This window comes from Homalodisca vitripennis, chromosome 7 (genome assembly GCF_021130785.1).
Source record: "Homalodisca vitripennis isolate AUS2020 chromosome 7, UT_GWSS_2.1, whole genome shotgun sequence".
Taxonomy (NCBI): domain Eukaryota; kingdom Metazoa; phylum Arthropoda; class Insecta; order Hemiptera; family Cicadellidae; genus Homalodisca; species Homalodisca vitripennis.
Window position 1 is genome coordinate 27,209,065 of NC_060213.1, and position 17,086 is coordinate 27,226,150.

At 32.3% G+C, this 17,086-nt stretch overlaps 1 protein-coding gene across 2 annotated transcripts; it reads left to right on the forward strand.

The window, feature by feature from the left end:
* The first annotated feature begins 1,738 nt into the window (after window positions 1-1,738).
* Window positions 1,739-16,836, forward strand: LOC124365751 (heme oxygenase-like). Of its 2 annotated transcripts, none has more exons than XM_046821746.1 (3): window positions 1,739-1,803; window positions 8,836-8,939; window positions 15,978-16,836. In XM_046821746.1, exons 2-3 carry the CDS (start codon window positions 8,843-8,845, stop codon window positions 16,610-16,612), a joined length of 732 nt encoding a protein of 243 aa, XP_046677702.1. In that variant the 5' UTR covers window positions 1,739-1,803; window positions 8,836-8,842; the 3' UTR covers window positions 16,613-16,836. The 2 variants fall into 2 exon arrangements, with proteins under 2 accessions (XP_046677702.1, XP_046677700.1); XM_046821744.1 differs by lacking the exon at window positions 1,739-1,803 and adding an exon at window positions 6,824-6,990.
* Window positions 16,837-17,086: the final 250 nt, after the last annotated feature.

Here is a 17,086-nt window from a genome sequence, read left to right on the forward strand (position 1 = left end):
TATATATATTGGGTCGAGAAATTGTATTAAGGTTTGTTTTTAACTAAGGAGCCTTTATAGTATTGAAGGCACTTGAGAAAAAAATCAATCATATATTAGCTATTAGTCTCGTTAGAATGTTATTTGTCTATTCAGTCTATTGGTATCTTACAGTGATTAATTTCCAAAATATTGTAATTGTTATGCTAATACAATATTGTTCAAATGCTTAAACTATTCTATTTGGTTCTTAGGGATTATACCGACCACTCCCAGACATGAATCGTTATTTGACATTTTGCTTCTACTGATTACTAGATTAGCGTAGAACAATATTTCGTCAATATAAAACAGGAATTGTCTTATCGCAAACCCCTAACCATTCTCAGACAGAGGTCAAAGTCGAGCGGTCTAGTAGATAACGTGATTGCAGAGTCTCGCCGCCCGTTCAGCTGGAGCGTCGCTTTGTTGTACTTCCGTGTTTTACCCCTACATTTCTCCAGACACAAAAATTCAACTAAAACAAACATAACCAAACAAAAACTAAACTCTTTATTGAAAAAAAACACACAAAACTTATTTTTATTCTTGATCACACTCCGCCACCCAAAATGCGAGTGCCTCCGGCCATCAGCGCGGGCTTGTGCATCAGGTGCTGCCGAAGCCCGCGCTGGTGTCAACGAAAGAAAAACATCCCTCGAGATAGTACCTATCAGTAAAATATCAAATTCTAGAGGGGCTGATCAGAAATATAAACTGAATTGTAATGGAAAGGCAATTATGTACTTTGCAAAAAACTTAGATAATCATATGATGCCGCGCGGCCTGCCGTAATCGGGATTCTCGAGAAAGATAAGATAACAGTGACAACAATACCGATCACAATACCTGGAAATGCTTGTAAGTTTGTAATTAAAGAGTTGTTTTTTCGTTTTATCATGTGTGTTTCTATTAATTTATATTTTTGTGTTCTTCATAGTGGTGTGGTCGGTATAATCCCAAAGTACCTTATATTTCGTCAATATGCCATCTTATAATAATGTAAAAATGATCTATCCTGTATTGATGTTCACTTGCACTGTATTAACTGGCACAAAAAACCCACGTAGTTCTAAAATACGGATGCGATGTCCTCCGCAGTGAGACGAGCTCAAAGTCTGGCGTGCGTTTAACCTTGTCTAACTGGATTTGATAGTTTACTGAAAAATACATTACCTATGTTATTTGTATTAGTTTAATATTAGTATCAGGGGCGCACTTACGTGGAGAGGGCGAACCGGACCTGCTCCTCCCCAGAGCATTTTATTTAAAAATAATCGATCGCGTAATAGTCTATTTTTGACTAAAAACAACATTTATGTTGGAACTTTTAAATAAATCATGATAATATAAATGAATCATATATATGAATGATATAATATATATATACAAGCGGTTGCTCACAGCTATCCGGGCAAGCTGTAAGTACTGTAAAGAGTAAAATATCTCTTATCTATAAACATGTGGTCCATGTTAAAGTTGGTTTTGTTATTTTTAATGCTAAGTTGTTAAGTTATTTTTTTATAATGTGTTATTCATGTTGTTAATGTTTAACAATTCTTGTTTTATGATTATATAATATCGAAATTGGGTAAGATACCGAGTGGTTCGATAATGACGATCGAATAACGAGTGCAGGCCGCTTATTACAGTTTTGTCGGAAAAATCAACAGCTGCAGCTGATGATGTCTGACTAGTCTTACAGCTGACTGTCGGCTGTCTAGTGTCTGAAGGTTAAGTTAAGTTTTGTCGGCGCATTTTGGCTTGGTTAGGATTTTTGATTTGGTTAGTTTATTATTATCATAAAAGTTTTCTAATTTATTGTCTATGTATTTATAAATTGTTGTAATTTTTAGGTATAATTTTAAATATGTTAGTTACGAGTAATTAATTTGATAACGTTGTCATGACGATTTAAAGGTTAACAATGTTATGATCTGAATAAATGGTTTGATTAGTTTATAAATATTTCTCAAAACAAGTTGTTTTAACTCCTTTACTGTCATATTACATGTTGTTAACACCTTTACTGCTGCTTTATTCTGTTCTGAGTGATCAATAAGTAGTCCAAATACAGCATGCACATTAGGGTATATGTCACAGTTAACATTTAAACCTAAAATGTGTATTGTTTATTTTGTTAAGTATTTTGTTAAGTTATTACTATTTAATAAGAGAGCTTAAAATTTTATTCAATAACTTAAAAATCACTACCTTTTTTATTGTTAAAAAATCTTTTTGAACTGACTTTGTATGAAGTATTGAAGATGTGATTAAATATTAATTCAAATTTTTCCAATGAACACACAATATATTTTTTGAAGAAATTAGTAACAAATATGTTGGTATTTTCACGGATTAAAACAAAAACGTTTATAGGTTGATATCATGTGACGCTTGTTAATTTAACCCCTTGACTGCCCTTACTATTTTGCTTAAACACCAAACTGGTTTTCTCAGTTTTGTAAGCTACTTTTCTAAAATCTGTAAAAAATGGTTTTTAATGCAAACCTAACAGTATTTGGTATTGTTTTGTTCACAATAAACAATAGAATACAATAATAATAATTAATGATGGTAAATATTTACATTTGAATTTTTTATGGTGAGTGGATCTAGGCCTATTAGTAAAATTTATTTGTATGTAAAAAGGTGAGAGCGTGCCTAGAAAATATAGTTCGGTATATCAATTTCAAATTCCAAGATAGCTTTAAGGTCACCAATTTAGTATAGTTTTGGAAAATGTACAGTTTTTGGCTAAATAAACCAGTTGTAGCGCAAAAAACTGAAAGTAGTACAAGAGGAGTGGTTTTTGTGATTAAAAACACATACATTTGTTCAAAGTTTTATAAACTGTAAATCTAATTATATTTGATATTATTTTTTTTTACAATAAACTAGAGAACTCTATAGTAATAAATTTGTTTTGGTTACTAGATATCAAAACTTTTATAGTATGATTCCAAAAAAAGGGATAATTACCTTATAAAAACAGTCATTGTAATAATGTTTTTTGGTTTTTTAAATAACATAAAGGTCACAAATTTATTCCAGTTATATATATATATATATATATATATATATATATATATAATATATATAATTTCAATAAACATTGAAACACAAAAATACTTGCTCCACCAGGACTCGAACCCGGATCTCTCACTTGCCGGGTGAATGTGGAACCATTACACCATAGAGCTCTTACTTTTTATGATTCAATTATGTTGTATTTGGCCGTATCTGTAACATATGCGTTTAAATAACCGAACTAACATATGATCGAAAGACCAAATACATGTCAAATGACTTTTGTCTTACATTTATTAAATTAGTATAAGTGGCAAAAGCCTAATTTAATTTCAATAAACATTAAATCACAAAAAGTACTTGCTCCGCCGGGACTCGAAAGCCTTTGATTTTTAAATACCAGGTGTCTAAAAAGACTAGAAGCACTTAAATCTTTTTTGTAATGAACAAACATAGCTAAATAAATTATTGGGTTGCACATACTCACTGAAGTTATTTACAGTTTAGGTCATTTTGCTATGGGTGGGTGGGAGAGTGTCCTGTCGAGGGTGTTGTAACAATCTTACATGTAGGTCTAGATGAAAATGTACCTCATTTTAAAGGTATTTGTTAGGAGAACACATTACCACAAATCTGACTGAAAGAGGACTGTTCATTTGGAAATGGCAGGCTATCAAAATTTTGATTGACTAATGACACAGTAATGAGAACCAAAAGTGAATGAAAGCCAAAATTGAATAATTCGGTCATGACGGTTTATAGGTTATAATACTAATGTCTCTGTACTATTGGATTACTATTAATTTAAAACAAACACTCTAATAATATACTGTATTTTGTAGTGTATTTATTAATTAATATTTATATAAGGAATTGTCGTTTTGCTAACTTGTATTATGCATGTACTTCTTGTAATCAATTGTAGTAATGGCTGCTGCTGTTGGAAATAAATAAATAAATACTGGATAGTAATAATAAGTATATTATTGGAGTGTTTGTTTTAAATTAATAACAAATCCCAATATGAACAGAGCTTCTAGAATGTATTGGATTATTGTTACGGAATGGAAAGTAGATTATGGGGAGAAAAATGAGAATGTTAAACTTAAAGTAATTAATTTTACTATATAAATTTAAGGAGAGCATAGTTTTAACTAATGTACACTATCGTTATGAAAAAGCTTTTAACAAGTCGTTAGCCATATGTTGTTTATTGTTTGACAATTAGTTACCAGTACTTAGCAAGGTTATAAATTATTAACACAAGAATAAAACCTAAGATGTGTTTTAAAGTAGATGTCTAAGTGCCATTAAACTTTTAAGCCATTTTCTACTTGTAACCGGTCATGACACTATCAATTAACACAAGAATAAAACCTAAGATGTGTTTTAAAGTAGATGCTCTAAGTGCCATTAAACTTTTAAGCCATTTTCTACTTGTAACCGGTCATGACACTATCAATTAACACAAGAATAAAACCTAAGATGTGTTTTAAAGTAGATGCTCTAAGTGCCATTAAACTTTTAAGCCATTTTCTACTTGTAACCGGTCATGACACTATCAATTAACACAAGAATAAAACCTAAGATGTGTTTTAAAGTAGATGCTCTAAGTGCCATTAAACTTTTAAGCCATTTTCTACTTGTAACCGGTCATGACACTATCAATTAACACAAGAATAAAACCTAAGATGTGTGTTTTAAAGTAGATGCTCTAAGTGCCATTAAACTTTTAAGCCATTTTCTACTTGTAACCGGTCATGACACTATCAATTAACACTAGAATAAAACCTAAGATGTGTTTTAAAGTAGATGCTCTAAGTGCCATTAAACTTTTAAGCCATTTTCTACTTGTAACCGGTCATGACACTATCAATTAACACTAGAATAAAACCTAAGATGTGTTTTAAAGTAGGCACTCTAAGTGCCATTAAACCTTCAAGCCATTTTCTACTTGTAACCGGTCATGACACTATCAATTAACACAAGAATAAAACCTAAGATGTGTTTTAAAGTAGATGCTCTAAGTGCCATTAAACTTTTAAGCCATTTTCTACTTGTAACCGGTCATGACACTATCAATTAACACAAGAATAAAACCTAAGATGTGTTTTAAAGTAGATGCTCTAAGTGCCATTAAACTTTTAAGCCATTTTCTACTTGTAACCGGTCATGACACTATCAATTAACACTAGAATGAAACCTAAGATGTGTTTTAAAGTAGGCACTCTAAGTGCCATTAAACCTTCAAGCCATTTTCTACTTGTAACCGGTCATGACACTATCAATTAACACAAGAATAAAACCTAAGATGTGTTTTAAAGTAGATGCTCTAAGTGCCATTAAACCTTCAAGCCATTTTCTACTTGTAACCGGTCATGACACTATCAATTAACACTAGAATAAAACCTAAGATGTGTTTTAAAGTAGGCGCTCTAAGTGCCATTAAACCTTCAAGCCATTTTCTACTTGTAACCGGTCATGACACTATCAATACTTTCTTATGTAATTATGTGTGCCTCGTTCATTGTCTTCTACACTGGTCAGTTTTGTTACATAAATTATTCCCTTCAGAAGTACAAAAAAAAATATAATCTAGTGAAAGGTCAGAGGTCTTGGTGGCCACTCAATTATATCCCTTCTGCCAATCTTCTTTTATCTTAGAAATACCAGCCCATCACTAATAATATTTATTACTGTTTGCTCATGCATGCATTACAATTGTTGTCTATTGCATTGTTGTGATTGCTTTTTACAAATCCATCTTGGACATGTTTTATTTCACTTTTAATTTTAGCATTTAAGTTACTTATATTACGTATTGTATTATTTATCATATTATTATTATTATATTATTATTATGAAATGGTGATACTGCTGGAATAAATAAAAAACACCATTCCTGCAGAGTTTTCAAACATATTCTCCAAATTGAGAAGGGGCTCCATCTTGCTGGAACTAGATATCCCTAAACTGAGGACCCAATAACTCTCTTAAATGTGGCATTATCCTAGTTAACAACAATCTGTATGTGTTAGCATTTATATTCCCATCTATAGATTACTGATGCACATCATGAGTACCAAGTAATCCTGTCCAAACATTTACTTTTTGGGGATATTGGGTATCTGACTATGTCATCCATCGTGGGTTTTCTTGAGACCAATATCGTGAGTTGTGTCTTTTCAATACCATTGCCTCATCAGAAAACAGAATATGTTTTGGAAAGTTTTTGTTGAGAATACATCTGTTTAGTACAATGTCACATTATTGGAACCTTCGGTTTTGGGTCATCCTTATTTAGTTCTTGGTGAAGTTGCCTCTTAAATGGATAAAATTTATTTTTATGTAGTATCTTATGGACGGACATTTTACTTATATGTACATACTGCACTGATATTTTAATGGATCTGTGAGGATTTTCCATGAAACACTGAAAAGTATCAAGATAATTTTCTTCGACAGTTGTTGATATTGGCCGTCCAGATCATGGACAACACAGAACCACTTTATCAAAATTATTTACTATCTTATATACTGTTCTGTTAAGTATTCTATTGGGGTGGTTGTCATTGAACAAGAAGCTTACTTCCTCATATTGTAGAGTTCTACGCCCCCATATCCTGTCATTTCCAAAATTGTTGTTCCCACTATCTTGCTAAGTGACATTGTAACCAAATGGAATAACTGACTAAAGGTTATTAGAGACTATAATGAACAGGTCAGATTGCAGAGCCTAAAGAACACCAAGAGAGATAAGATAAGACTACCCAAACTTTACATCAACAAATAGTGGGATGGCTCTATTCTTTCACTTTCACATTATCAATGTTTTCATGTTGATTCACATTTAATACAAAGAGATAAATAAATAAATCTATTGTTTCATGGATTTTATAATATTTCAAGAAAGTTAGTCATCTAACGCAACATACTGTTTGTGTAAGTACCATAACTGGCTATTATTTAGCATGTTGTATTTACATCAAAATCAATCAAACTTTAAGAAGCTACTATTTTCTAACGAATAGTCTTTTTCAGTTGGATTTTTGGCAATGTGTTCTTCTAAGAAATAGCATTAAAATGAGTTTTATTTGGACCTATGCTTACATTTAAAATTTTCACAACTTCCTTAACAGGACATCCTCCCCAAGCAAAAGATGGCACCTAAACCAACCAAATAGTAAGGAACTTCAGTGAGGATGCCATCCTAAAGTTGTATTTACCTAAGTTTATTCAAAAACCAAATATGTGTGTCCAGGCTTTTTGTGACACCTTAGAAAATAATATCATGTTGACACTATTCTCTTCTTTTATGTACAGAAATAAGCAAAGACCACCTTTACGGGTTATTTCCCAAATGTTTTAACTACTTTAGTTTGGAATATGTAGATATTCCAACAGATTTAATACTAGTATAGCAAAATAATATTTTAACACCATGTATGAGTGTGTAATGTATATATTTGAAAAACATATTAATGTATATATTTGAAAAACATATGTGAGGTATTCAATAAGTAATGAGACTAACCATTGCATCTAATAAAAAAATTTAATTTAATCAATACAAAACTTTGGTTACTTTTCAATACAGCCCACAGCAACATGTATTCTATTGTCCCATTGTTCTTATAATTTGTGTATGTCACAAAATACAACATTTCCCTTATTTTCAGTAGTCTATCATGAATTTCTAACCTTGAATACCCTCTGCAATTAAAAATCTAATTGAGTTTAGTTCTTTTGAAGTGCAACACTCGACCAGACTTGCCATTGTTTACAGAGTATGTTTGAGTTTATGCCAATAATACTCTCAAACAGCTGATTAGGAACAAAGTACAAGTACAGTAGAGTCCCATTAATCCGACCTAATTGGGACCGAGCCCTATTCGGATTATGTGATTGTTCGGATTAGCCAGAATTACAGAAAAATACGGTTTTAAACTTGAGAATGGGTCTATTTTGTTATAGAATTATCAACATTGTTTATTAAAACATGTTTTCTGACTGTTGCATTGTATTTCTTGACAAATAAACGTGTTTGCGAATACTAAGCACATTTACCGTATTTAGTGTGAGAGTTCTATTGTTAAGCAATGTGAGCGTACTGGATATTGTACGGGTCCACGCGTTCAATAGTTGTACGAAACTACGTGTCATCCAATAGACTCTGTTTAATGCGACAGAAGACAATAACTGAATTTATGTCTTTTAACAATTAATATTGTACTCAATAATAATATCAGTACTGCACGTCCAATTTTTGTTTGATTTCACTTATTACAGTAATTTAACTCATACTTAACCTATAAGTTTCAATTTGGTACTGTATTTAACTTCATTATTTATGTACTGTACCGTACACAATTTGTCTTAATAAAATACTGTATGTCTATTTAATTAAAGTTTTCTTTGTTTATGTACGAAATGGTGCACCCATTTTCATTTTTTAAGTAATTAGTTCCTATAACTGTTCATTATCGTTATAAATAATTCCTCCTGGACCTGTTCGGATTAACCGACGTTCGGATTACACGTGTTCGGATTAGTGGGACTCCACTGTATGCCAATTTGATGAATTTAAACTATTGTGTTGATTAAACAACCCGCATTGAAATTATAGTTTTTTTAATTCGCTTGTAGTTTTTTGAATTGCCCACATATAAGTGATATGAATTAAATTGAATCGGGATGATTCATTTAGTAACACATTATTTTATTCTTAGTGTAAATATTATTAAGGTCTATAATTTTATAAAGTACTTCACTGAATTTCATTTTCAGATGAACTATGGCAGAAGAAATACCATTTTCCAAACAGATGCGTTTGGCAACAAGAGAGATCCATGCTCTCAGTGATGCTCTTATAAACGCCAAGCTGGCCTTTGGTAAGTTTTTGGAGGTTTGTTTCTTGTCTGAGACATAGAATGATTTTAACTTAAATTCATTGCCAATCTGGCATCTATTGGTAGTAGTATTCATTAGTTTCAAAGTGCGTATTTATTTTTATTAATCGGGCCAAATCTAATGCATAGCAGTTTTCATAAACTTATTTTGAGAAAATAGTTTCTTCACTGTTCTCATCTGTCATCTGTTTTTGGTTATTAGTTTTGAAAAAATGCTTTGATATGTTAAAGTGCTGTTAGAACTTTGTTATGAATAGAAAAAAGTATACTTTTACATGATTTAACTTTTTGATTTAGGCTGTACATAGGCCTAATTTGAGGAGTTTGTAAAAATGTTATATGTAAGTACTTATAAGCAGTGTTTAATTTCTAGACCTAGATGTTGTGGAATGCACCGGAAGGATATTGAATACCTAGTGAAAGAAAGAGTAGCGAGGAAAATTTTGAAAAAATTAAATCTTGAAATAGTATTTGATGCATTGCTTAGATGAAGGGGAAAGTCTCCTGTGAATATTAAAGTTTTTCAGATAGTGGTACTGGAACTTCGTTCTGGCCCATTTCGTCTCAAACTAAGCACTACTTGTAAGTAAATATTATACATAAACCCTTGAAAACACTGAAGTTTCGTGACTAATATGACTGAGATTCTGAGTAATAAAACAAAAGAAATCTACATTTATTTATGTTATTATTATTTATTTATTTACATAATCTAAGAAGATATTGTCACAACAGTGCAGTGAACATTTGAATATTGTTATATATGGTGCATATTCCTCAAATCACCACACCATTCTGTGTACTCCAAATCCAAATCTAAATTTTAAAAAACACAAAGAAGCTGAATACAGATGTTATCAGTAAAGAAAATGTCATTTTAGTAATGACTGTGGACCTGCATGATTGCAAATAACGTTTACTGTATACAGGGTCAATGCAAGACTATAATGAGAGTGATTATAAAATAAAAATAGTCTTCTTTGTTAAATTTTGCATCCCTTACCTTCCCTATAGCCAAGATGATGAGTCTGAAATGTAGTCTGCCATCCCTCCAAATGGATCTTAACAGGAGGTAGTCCCTATCCCCAACCTTACCCATCCTGAATATCCTGTCACTCCAGAAGCAAGCGTAAGGATCCTTTTAGGACAAAGTGCACTGAGAGGATTTTAATCATCTTGTCTTATGTGGAAAAAGATGGCTAGATATTTGGTTTTCTGACTCTTCTTTGCTTATCTTTATTAATTTGTATCATTCTACAGTATTGTCTCTTTTTTTGTTGGGTATCTTCAATTTTAAAATTTTAAATAAATATTTTCTATGTGCAAATGTTGAGTTTTGCTTCATTTCACCTTCCGCTTGATGCAGTGTCTAAGATCTGGCATTGTCACGGATGTGACTCCTGGAATCTGGAGTCCACGTCCATCTGGAGGGATCTAACAAGACTGAAACAGTAGAGTACCTTGGTAATACTGCTTAGTAGTACTTGCCATGATTTCAATATTCAGAACATACTCTCAGTAACACAATCAGTTCTTAGATGTTTTCGTGATGTATTGTTTTGATATCAGAGACACCAATGCCACAAAAGAGCACCGTCTGGTTCACCCAGCAGAAATCCAGTGTAATCTAGATGAAGATGTGTCCTCATTGTTTCATCAGTTTCACAATTGAGTGCACTATAATGTTTCAGACATGATCCTAAAGAATAGTGGAACAACCGAGTTTTCTGCAACACAGCTATGGTGGGAATTGATGATTCATTCTCTGTTTCCTTCTATTTTGTCTGTTGTAATTTTTCTGTTCTTGATTTTATTTCATACATTGTATATCATGGTATTCCCTAGTTTATGTCCTATTTACTTGTAGATTTTTATAATTTATGTTCATGGGCGGGGTTTATCTTTTCTGCTAAATTGGTTTCTGGAAATAAATGTATTGCCATGAGGGATTTTTAGTTTTAATATTATATACTAATGACATTGAAGATTCATTAGGTGCATTATCCTATCACATGGCAATTTTCTGATTTACTATTACTTAGGTATATAAAATTGAAATAACATTGTTAAATGAACTAACAGAGTAATTAAGATCCTCGTACTTTGAACAAAGTGACATGGACTTAAAATGAAATCTGGAAAAATGTAATCTATATTGATTGACAGTACACCATTGTACAGTAAAGTAGATGTAAATAAAAAAAATCTGCGATGTTTAAGTTGGAGTGACTGGTTACTGTTATTGTATTATTCTTTTGTAGCATTCACTTGCTGAAAGAGATACACAATTCTCTCCCTCTACTCATTTAACTGCATCTTACAAAGTGTTTGATTTTTACACTTTTTATTGTGACACAGTGACCAATAACATGAGAGTGGCTTTAGAACAAACATCGACACATTCAACATGTTTTGTTTCATATACACTTTTTATATCACTCACGTTGCAAACATAAAAGGTTGGAAGTAAGCTTTTAACTATTCCTTAGAATATTGGTGCCTGATTGAATAATAATATATACCTTATAGAAACTAACCTATCACCAAACGTGTACTTGGTTTTATAAATCGTGTATTCTTTTGACATAATAAGTATTTAGAGACCTCTCAGATTGAGGTGTAATCTCAGCTGTTAACAAGAAACTTACTTGCAGCTAGGTCTCAACATTAATCAATGGCTTGGAATTTATTTTGCCCCAATACTTGGAAACAGTCCATATGCTGCAAAATCATCCCCATTCTATTAATGGCTCCTTATCTGATGTAGCTAATAGTAAACATTTAGATAATACAAGGCTTTTTTTAAAGTAAGTACCATTTTAAAATTCCACAATCCACCTTATCAGCACTGCAGTGGGTGTCCCGCACTTGTGAACTGTCTACCTTCATATGTTAGATGTAATTACGGTAAAAATCTATTGTTTTTTTAGATCTGTTAATGCATACTCCCCAGTGGCCCCTTCAATTGACAATTCTGTCGACTGTGAAGACATGATGTAATTCGTTTTAGGTGCTAAAAGTGTTAAAACAGTTGAAATTTACCATAAAAATTCGGAAGTTTAAGAACAAAACATTATTTGTAATGGAATGGCATTTAAATGACAAGAGTTGGAGTGGACGACCCTCAATGATCACCAATGATTTGTTGCAGAAAGTGATTGATAAAGTGAAAATGAACAGACATTTCCCAATTTCTTTGTTATCAGAAGAGTTTCTTCAAGTTTTAAGAATTGTTCTCTGTGACATTTTTATCAAGAAACATGTTTTGCTGTACAACAGGATCCCTCTAAATGCATCAAAACAAACTCAAGATCTCATGACAGCATTTTGCTTGAGGCAATTTGATAATCCCCCAAACATCCTCAATTTAGCGCCTAGTGACTATTATTTTTCCATTAGAAGATGCGTCTTGAAGGTTAGCGCACAAAACTAGCGTCAAAATGATCGTGTTGCAGTTGTGTTAAATCAGGCAACAATATTCTATGAAGACAATATAGAAAAGCCATGTTTTTTAGATATGATAAATAGGTAGCTAAATATTGATTGCATTTACGTGGAAAAGTAGATAAAAGTGTGGGCTTTAATATAAAAATAAAGTTGTTAAAAAGTTTATTTGATCTTTTTATATATCAAAACGGCACTTACTTAAAAGACATGCTTTGTATGATGTTAATGAGTGCTTTTCATCAACCTGGAACCAGATGGGTACGAGTCTAGATAACTAAGTGTCTTGTTAATCTCACTATTTCTCAGAACTAAAGCAGTTAATCTGTTTGTAATTACCGTGTGGTAGCACTAATTGTAGTTAGCTTTACTTGATGCTACAATTACGCTCAACTCTTGAAATTACAAACTATCCTGCAAATTACTGTGACTTCCAAGCCACAAATTGAGATTTTATAATCAACCACCTATTTACATTGATGTGCATCAAAGTTGACCTAGAATATGTCTTATCAAGTCATAAGTGGCTGATATGTTGAGGAAATTTTTAATTTTACTAGTTTGAAGTTTGTGATAAAAAATAATTCTCTGATAAGAATAGAGTTCATGATTGATACAAACGGTTTATTGCTGTTAATTACTGTGAAAGCTTCTTCAGGCTTCAAAGGAACATTATGTGGCGTGACGACCACACGTAATTTAATTTTAAAAGTTCTCGGGTTCTAATTCGGACACGGTGATGGAAACTAGCCCAGGCTGCTGTAATAAAAATTCTCTCCTCGGTTGGCCAAATAAAACATTTAGTTTATTGCGAAAACAATTTGAATTTTATTGCATCATTTAGAATCAGTTGAACAATTACAAATTTAGAACGGGAGAGAGAGCGAGAGAGCGATTTCACGCGAGCTTGACGCGTTCAAAACCCTGGCACGACTGCGACTCAGAACAACGAACTCCAGGGAGCAGCGTTGTTCCAGACGCTACCTCAGCAAATTCCTGCCTGTTTACCACCCAGTAACTGCGCAGCTGCTCTGGGTATGGAAAGTTACCAGGCTTACTGCTGACAGACTTGGACTTACAATTCATGTGCTGAATTAAACTATATATCTTCTCCACCTGCACTGCTTAACCTAATAAGTCTGACTGCATATATTCATTACTCCTTACTACAATTAGATGTTATGCTGAATAAAAATAAAATATATTACTGATAATTTAATATTTTAAATTGGCTGATTAAGACCGCATACGATGTCACCGGTCTGGTGTTAGAACTATATGCTGGGGTCGTCACAATTATAACTAGGCAGAAGGTTTTTATAGTAGTTAATGCTATTTGGTAGAAAACATTGTACCTACAAATCCTTTCATATAAAGAATGTTAAGGATGATGCAATTTTAAGAAATACATAAGTAATGCCTGAAATGATCTACCTAGATGACATTGAAACATCTTACATATTTCTTAAATTCAAATTCTTCAAAATATATTTTTATCATTAATTGGAATTGCTGACCACCTTCCATTCATGACTTTGGCAATATTTATATGCATCTCAGTTATAGATAGATATTGACAATTGCTCAAATATCTTTACTTGCTAAAGGAAGGCTAGTCTCGACGGCATAACACCTTTAGTGTTGTATTACTGTGTCATTTGGCAGAGTTCATTATCATATATTTCCCACCTAGATCTTTCTCTGTTTACATAGAAAAAGAGTTTCATTTTAATCAGAAGCAGATTATAATAGAAACAAGTTGAGAAATTATTTATAAATTGTTATCCAAATCTTGCCAGCCTAAGTTTATGAAAAAATAATACATGTGGCCTTGTGTTTCCATACATGATTATACTGGAACAATCTCTACAAATTTCAAGATCTTGAATCTTTTGCTGTGAAAGCCTCAAACAGATGTAGTCATGAATATACTTAAACCTAAACAAATGGTTTTGTATCTGTATTCCTTTTTTAATTTGTTAAAGGTCGTAATAAGGTATTTAAATCTTTAATTGTTGAATGTTGTAATTTATTTATAAATTATGAATGGTAAGTCCACCAAATTGGTACCATCTCAATCATTCAAAACCTCCAACTGGTTCCAAAACGTTTTATAGTTTTGTGATCAATTGTGCTATTGACTGTAACTCTGTCATATTTTAAAGAGAAATGGATAATGAAGTTTGAAAATAAAAAATTACATTAAATAATACATTTTAATGCATTATTGTTTTTTTAAAGGACTTTTGGACCTAAGGATCCAAAATGTAGACATAAGTTTTATTTATTCACATTCATAATAATCCGAATCCCAATTAAAGTTCTCAGAGCTGTGTATATGTTTATATTTTTGTTGGAATTATAATTCACTCGAACCAGAAGTGTTCATATATGTACAAAGCCTATGAAATTGTTGCATGAATCCGCATGTAAATGTTGACAGAATTACTTAAATATAGGAGTCAAATATAAGTATATTTTAATTCCAAACTACCACCCACAAATGCTTTTATAAATAATTTAATTTAATAATTTCTTAAACAACATCGGAAAGATGACGTCTTTCTGTGTTTATACACATTCATAGTCTCCCTTCAAAAATCTCCATAACGTTTGTCAAAGTGTCCTGTGCTACAGCAGCAATTACATATTGCAACCTTCAAATCTTTGACTGAACGAGGTTTACACGATATCGGCTTCCATGGATGTATTACTCGTGTGGACCACATTCCATCCTGTTGAGACTAAATTTCTGCCGTGTCGATCCCCATAGCTTCAAGTTATGGTTGCAAAATGTGCTTAGCATTTGGACGTATCTTTGAAAATTAACTATGACAGTTGCACCACCTACTTCAAAAACATAGGGTTCAATGATATTAATTTTCAAGACCATACGCCACACCTTAACTTTAAGACTGCACAGTGGTTTTTTACACATTTATTGTGGGTTTTTGCTACCCAACAGCAAGAATTCTGCATGTTTACAGATCCATTCAAATGGAAGTGAGCTTTACCACTCATCATTAAAAACAGCATTTTCATTTGCAACAACGTTAAGCATTCTCTCAAAGACAATTCTTATTTGAAAAGCGCTTTCACTGAGAAAGCTATGAACTTCAACTTTGGAATCCCTGCACATTGGTATAAAATAGTTCAAATGTTACTGAATTATTGGAGCTGTTCAGTCAAATACATGGAATACTGCATAGAAATTGCGGGCTAAGCTGCGGATATGTGCTAGTGTCAAAATAAATTTCTTCGTAAATATGATTTTTTTTATGGAATCTTTACAAATTTCATAATTTTCCAACACCCAATTAAGAAATTATTTATGCTGTTGATGATATTAATTGACCCAGGAATTGAATCTTGTGGGCATGCGGAGTATTGATATTTAGCTAAAAAGTACTGCTTTTATACCATAAGTTGGCTAATGGCCAACTTATGGCATCAAATACAAATGTAGATCTCATCACCCTTTGTATTCAGTCCTAAAATATCTTTAACTGTTAAAGTAGAATTTGTAAAAATTTGACATTTGATTACAATAAACTAATTTAAGTGTTATGATTGTAGCCATGTCAGATAACACCGTGTGGGCCGAGGGATTGTTGATGTTCTACGAGGTCTTCCGGTATTTGGAGCAAGCAATGGTACGGCTCAAGGACACTCCAATCGCAGAGTTCCAGCTGGAAGGTCTGATGAGGACTGAAGCTTTCCAGAAGGACCTGGCATTTTATCTGGGAGAAGATTGGGGAAAGGAATACTCTCCGAAGGAAAGCGTCTCCAAGTATCTTCTCCAACTCATGGAGATCGAAAGAACTAATCCTATATTGCTTATGGCGTACATCTATCATTTGTATATGGGGTTGCTCTCCGGAGGGCAGATATTGAGCAAGAAGAGGGCATTTACAAAGAAGTTTCTCCTATTTGGAAGCCAAGTCAATGGAGGAGACGCTGTCACCGACTTTAGTCCACATTCCATCGCCAGTCTCAAGCGACAGATCAGAGAGAAGACGGACAATATTGCACTGACATTGGATGACTCGATTAGACAACAGTTGCTGGAGGAAAGCAAAAGGGTGTTCATTCTGAACAACGCCATGGTGAGAACTGTACAGAATACCAATGCTGTGATTTTGAGGAAAGCAATTATTGTGTTGGTAGCTATTGCTTTGTTACTGATCCTATTGTGGTTCTTCAGAACATAAATTCATTAGAGGATTATTTTGACTTTTTGTCTTATTTCTTTTAATTTAAAGAAAAATATGTTACCATTCTTGTTTTCAATAAAAAAAATGTAATTAATTTTTGTAAGAATGTACAACTTTTTGTATTTTTATTAATGTAAATGATTACCTTATGCAACTGTTGTAGCTGTGTATTTTTATGTATGGTAATAATTGTACAAAAATATACTTATATATCAAGCGTTTATTTGAATTATTTTCTGATTTTATTATTTTTTTTACAATTTGTTTAAAGGAAAATAATTTTTTACATGAAACTATTTTCAAAGGCACAAACTATTTTGTATTGTTGGTATTATTGAATATTTACTGACGTACGTCCCTTTTTGTTTCTCTAAAAAATTTTATTTTGAGTTACTGCAAAACACAAAAAATTATCTTTCCAATGAGTTAATTTTACAATAAAATAATTACTATCTTGTTTGTAGAAATAAT

What these genes read in the sequence shown, in the direction of transcription:
- LOC124365751 (XM_046821746.1), top strand. Translation starts at nt 8,843, where the DNA reads ATGGCAGAAGAAATACCATTTTCCAAACAGATGCGTTTGGCAACAAGA. An exon ending in AAACGCCAAGCTGGCCTTTG is followed by an intron (nt 8,940 to 15,977) that starts GTAAGTTTTTGG and finishes TTATGATTGTAG; the next exon opens with CCATGTCAGATAACACCGTG.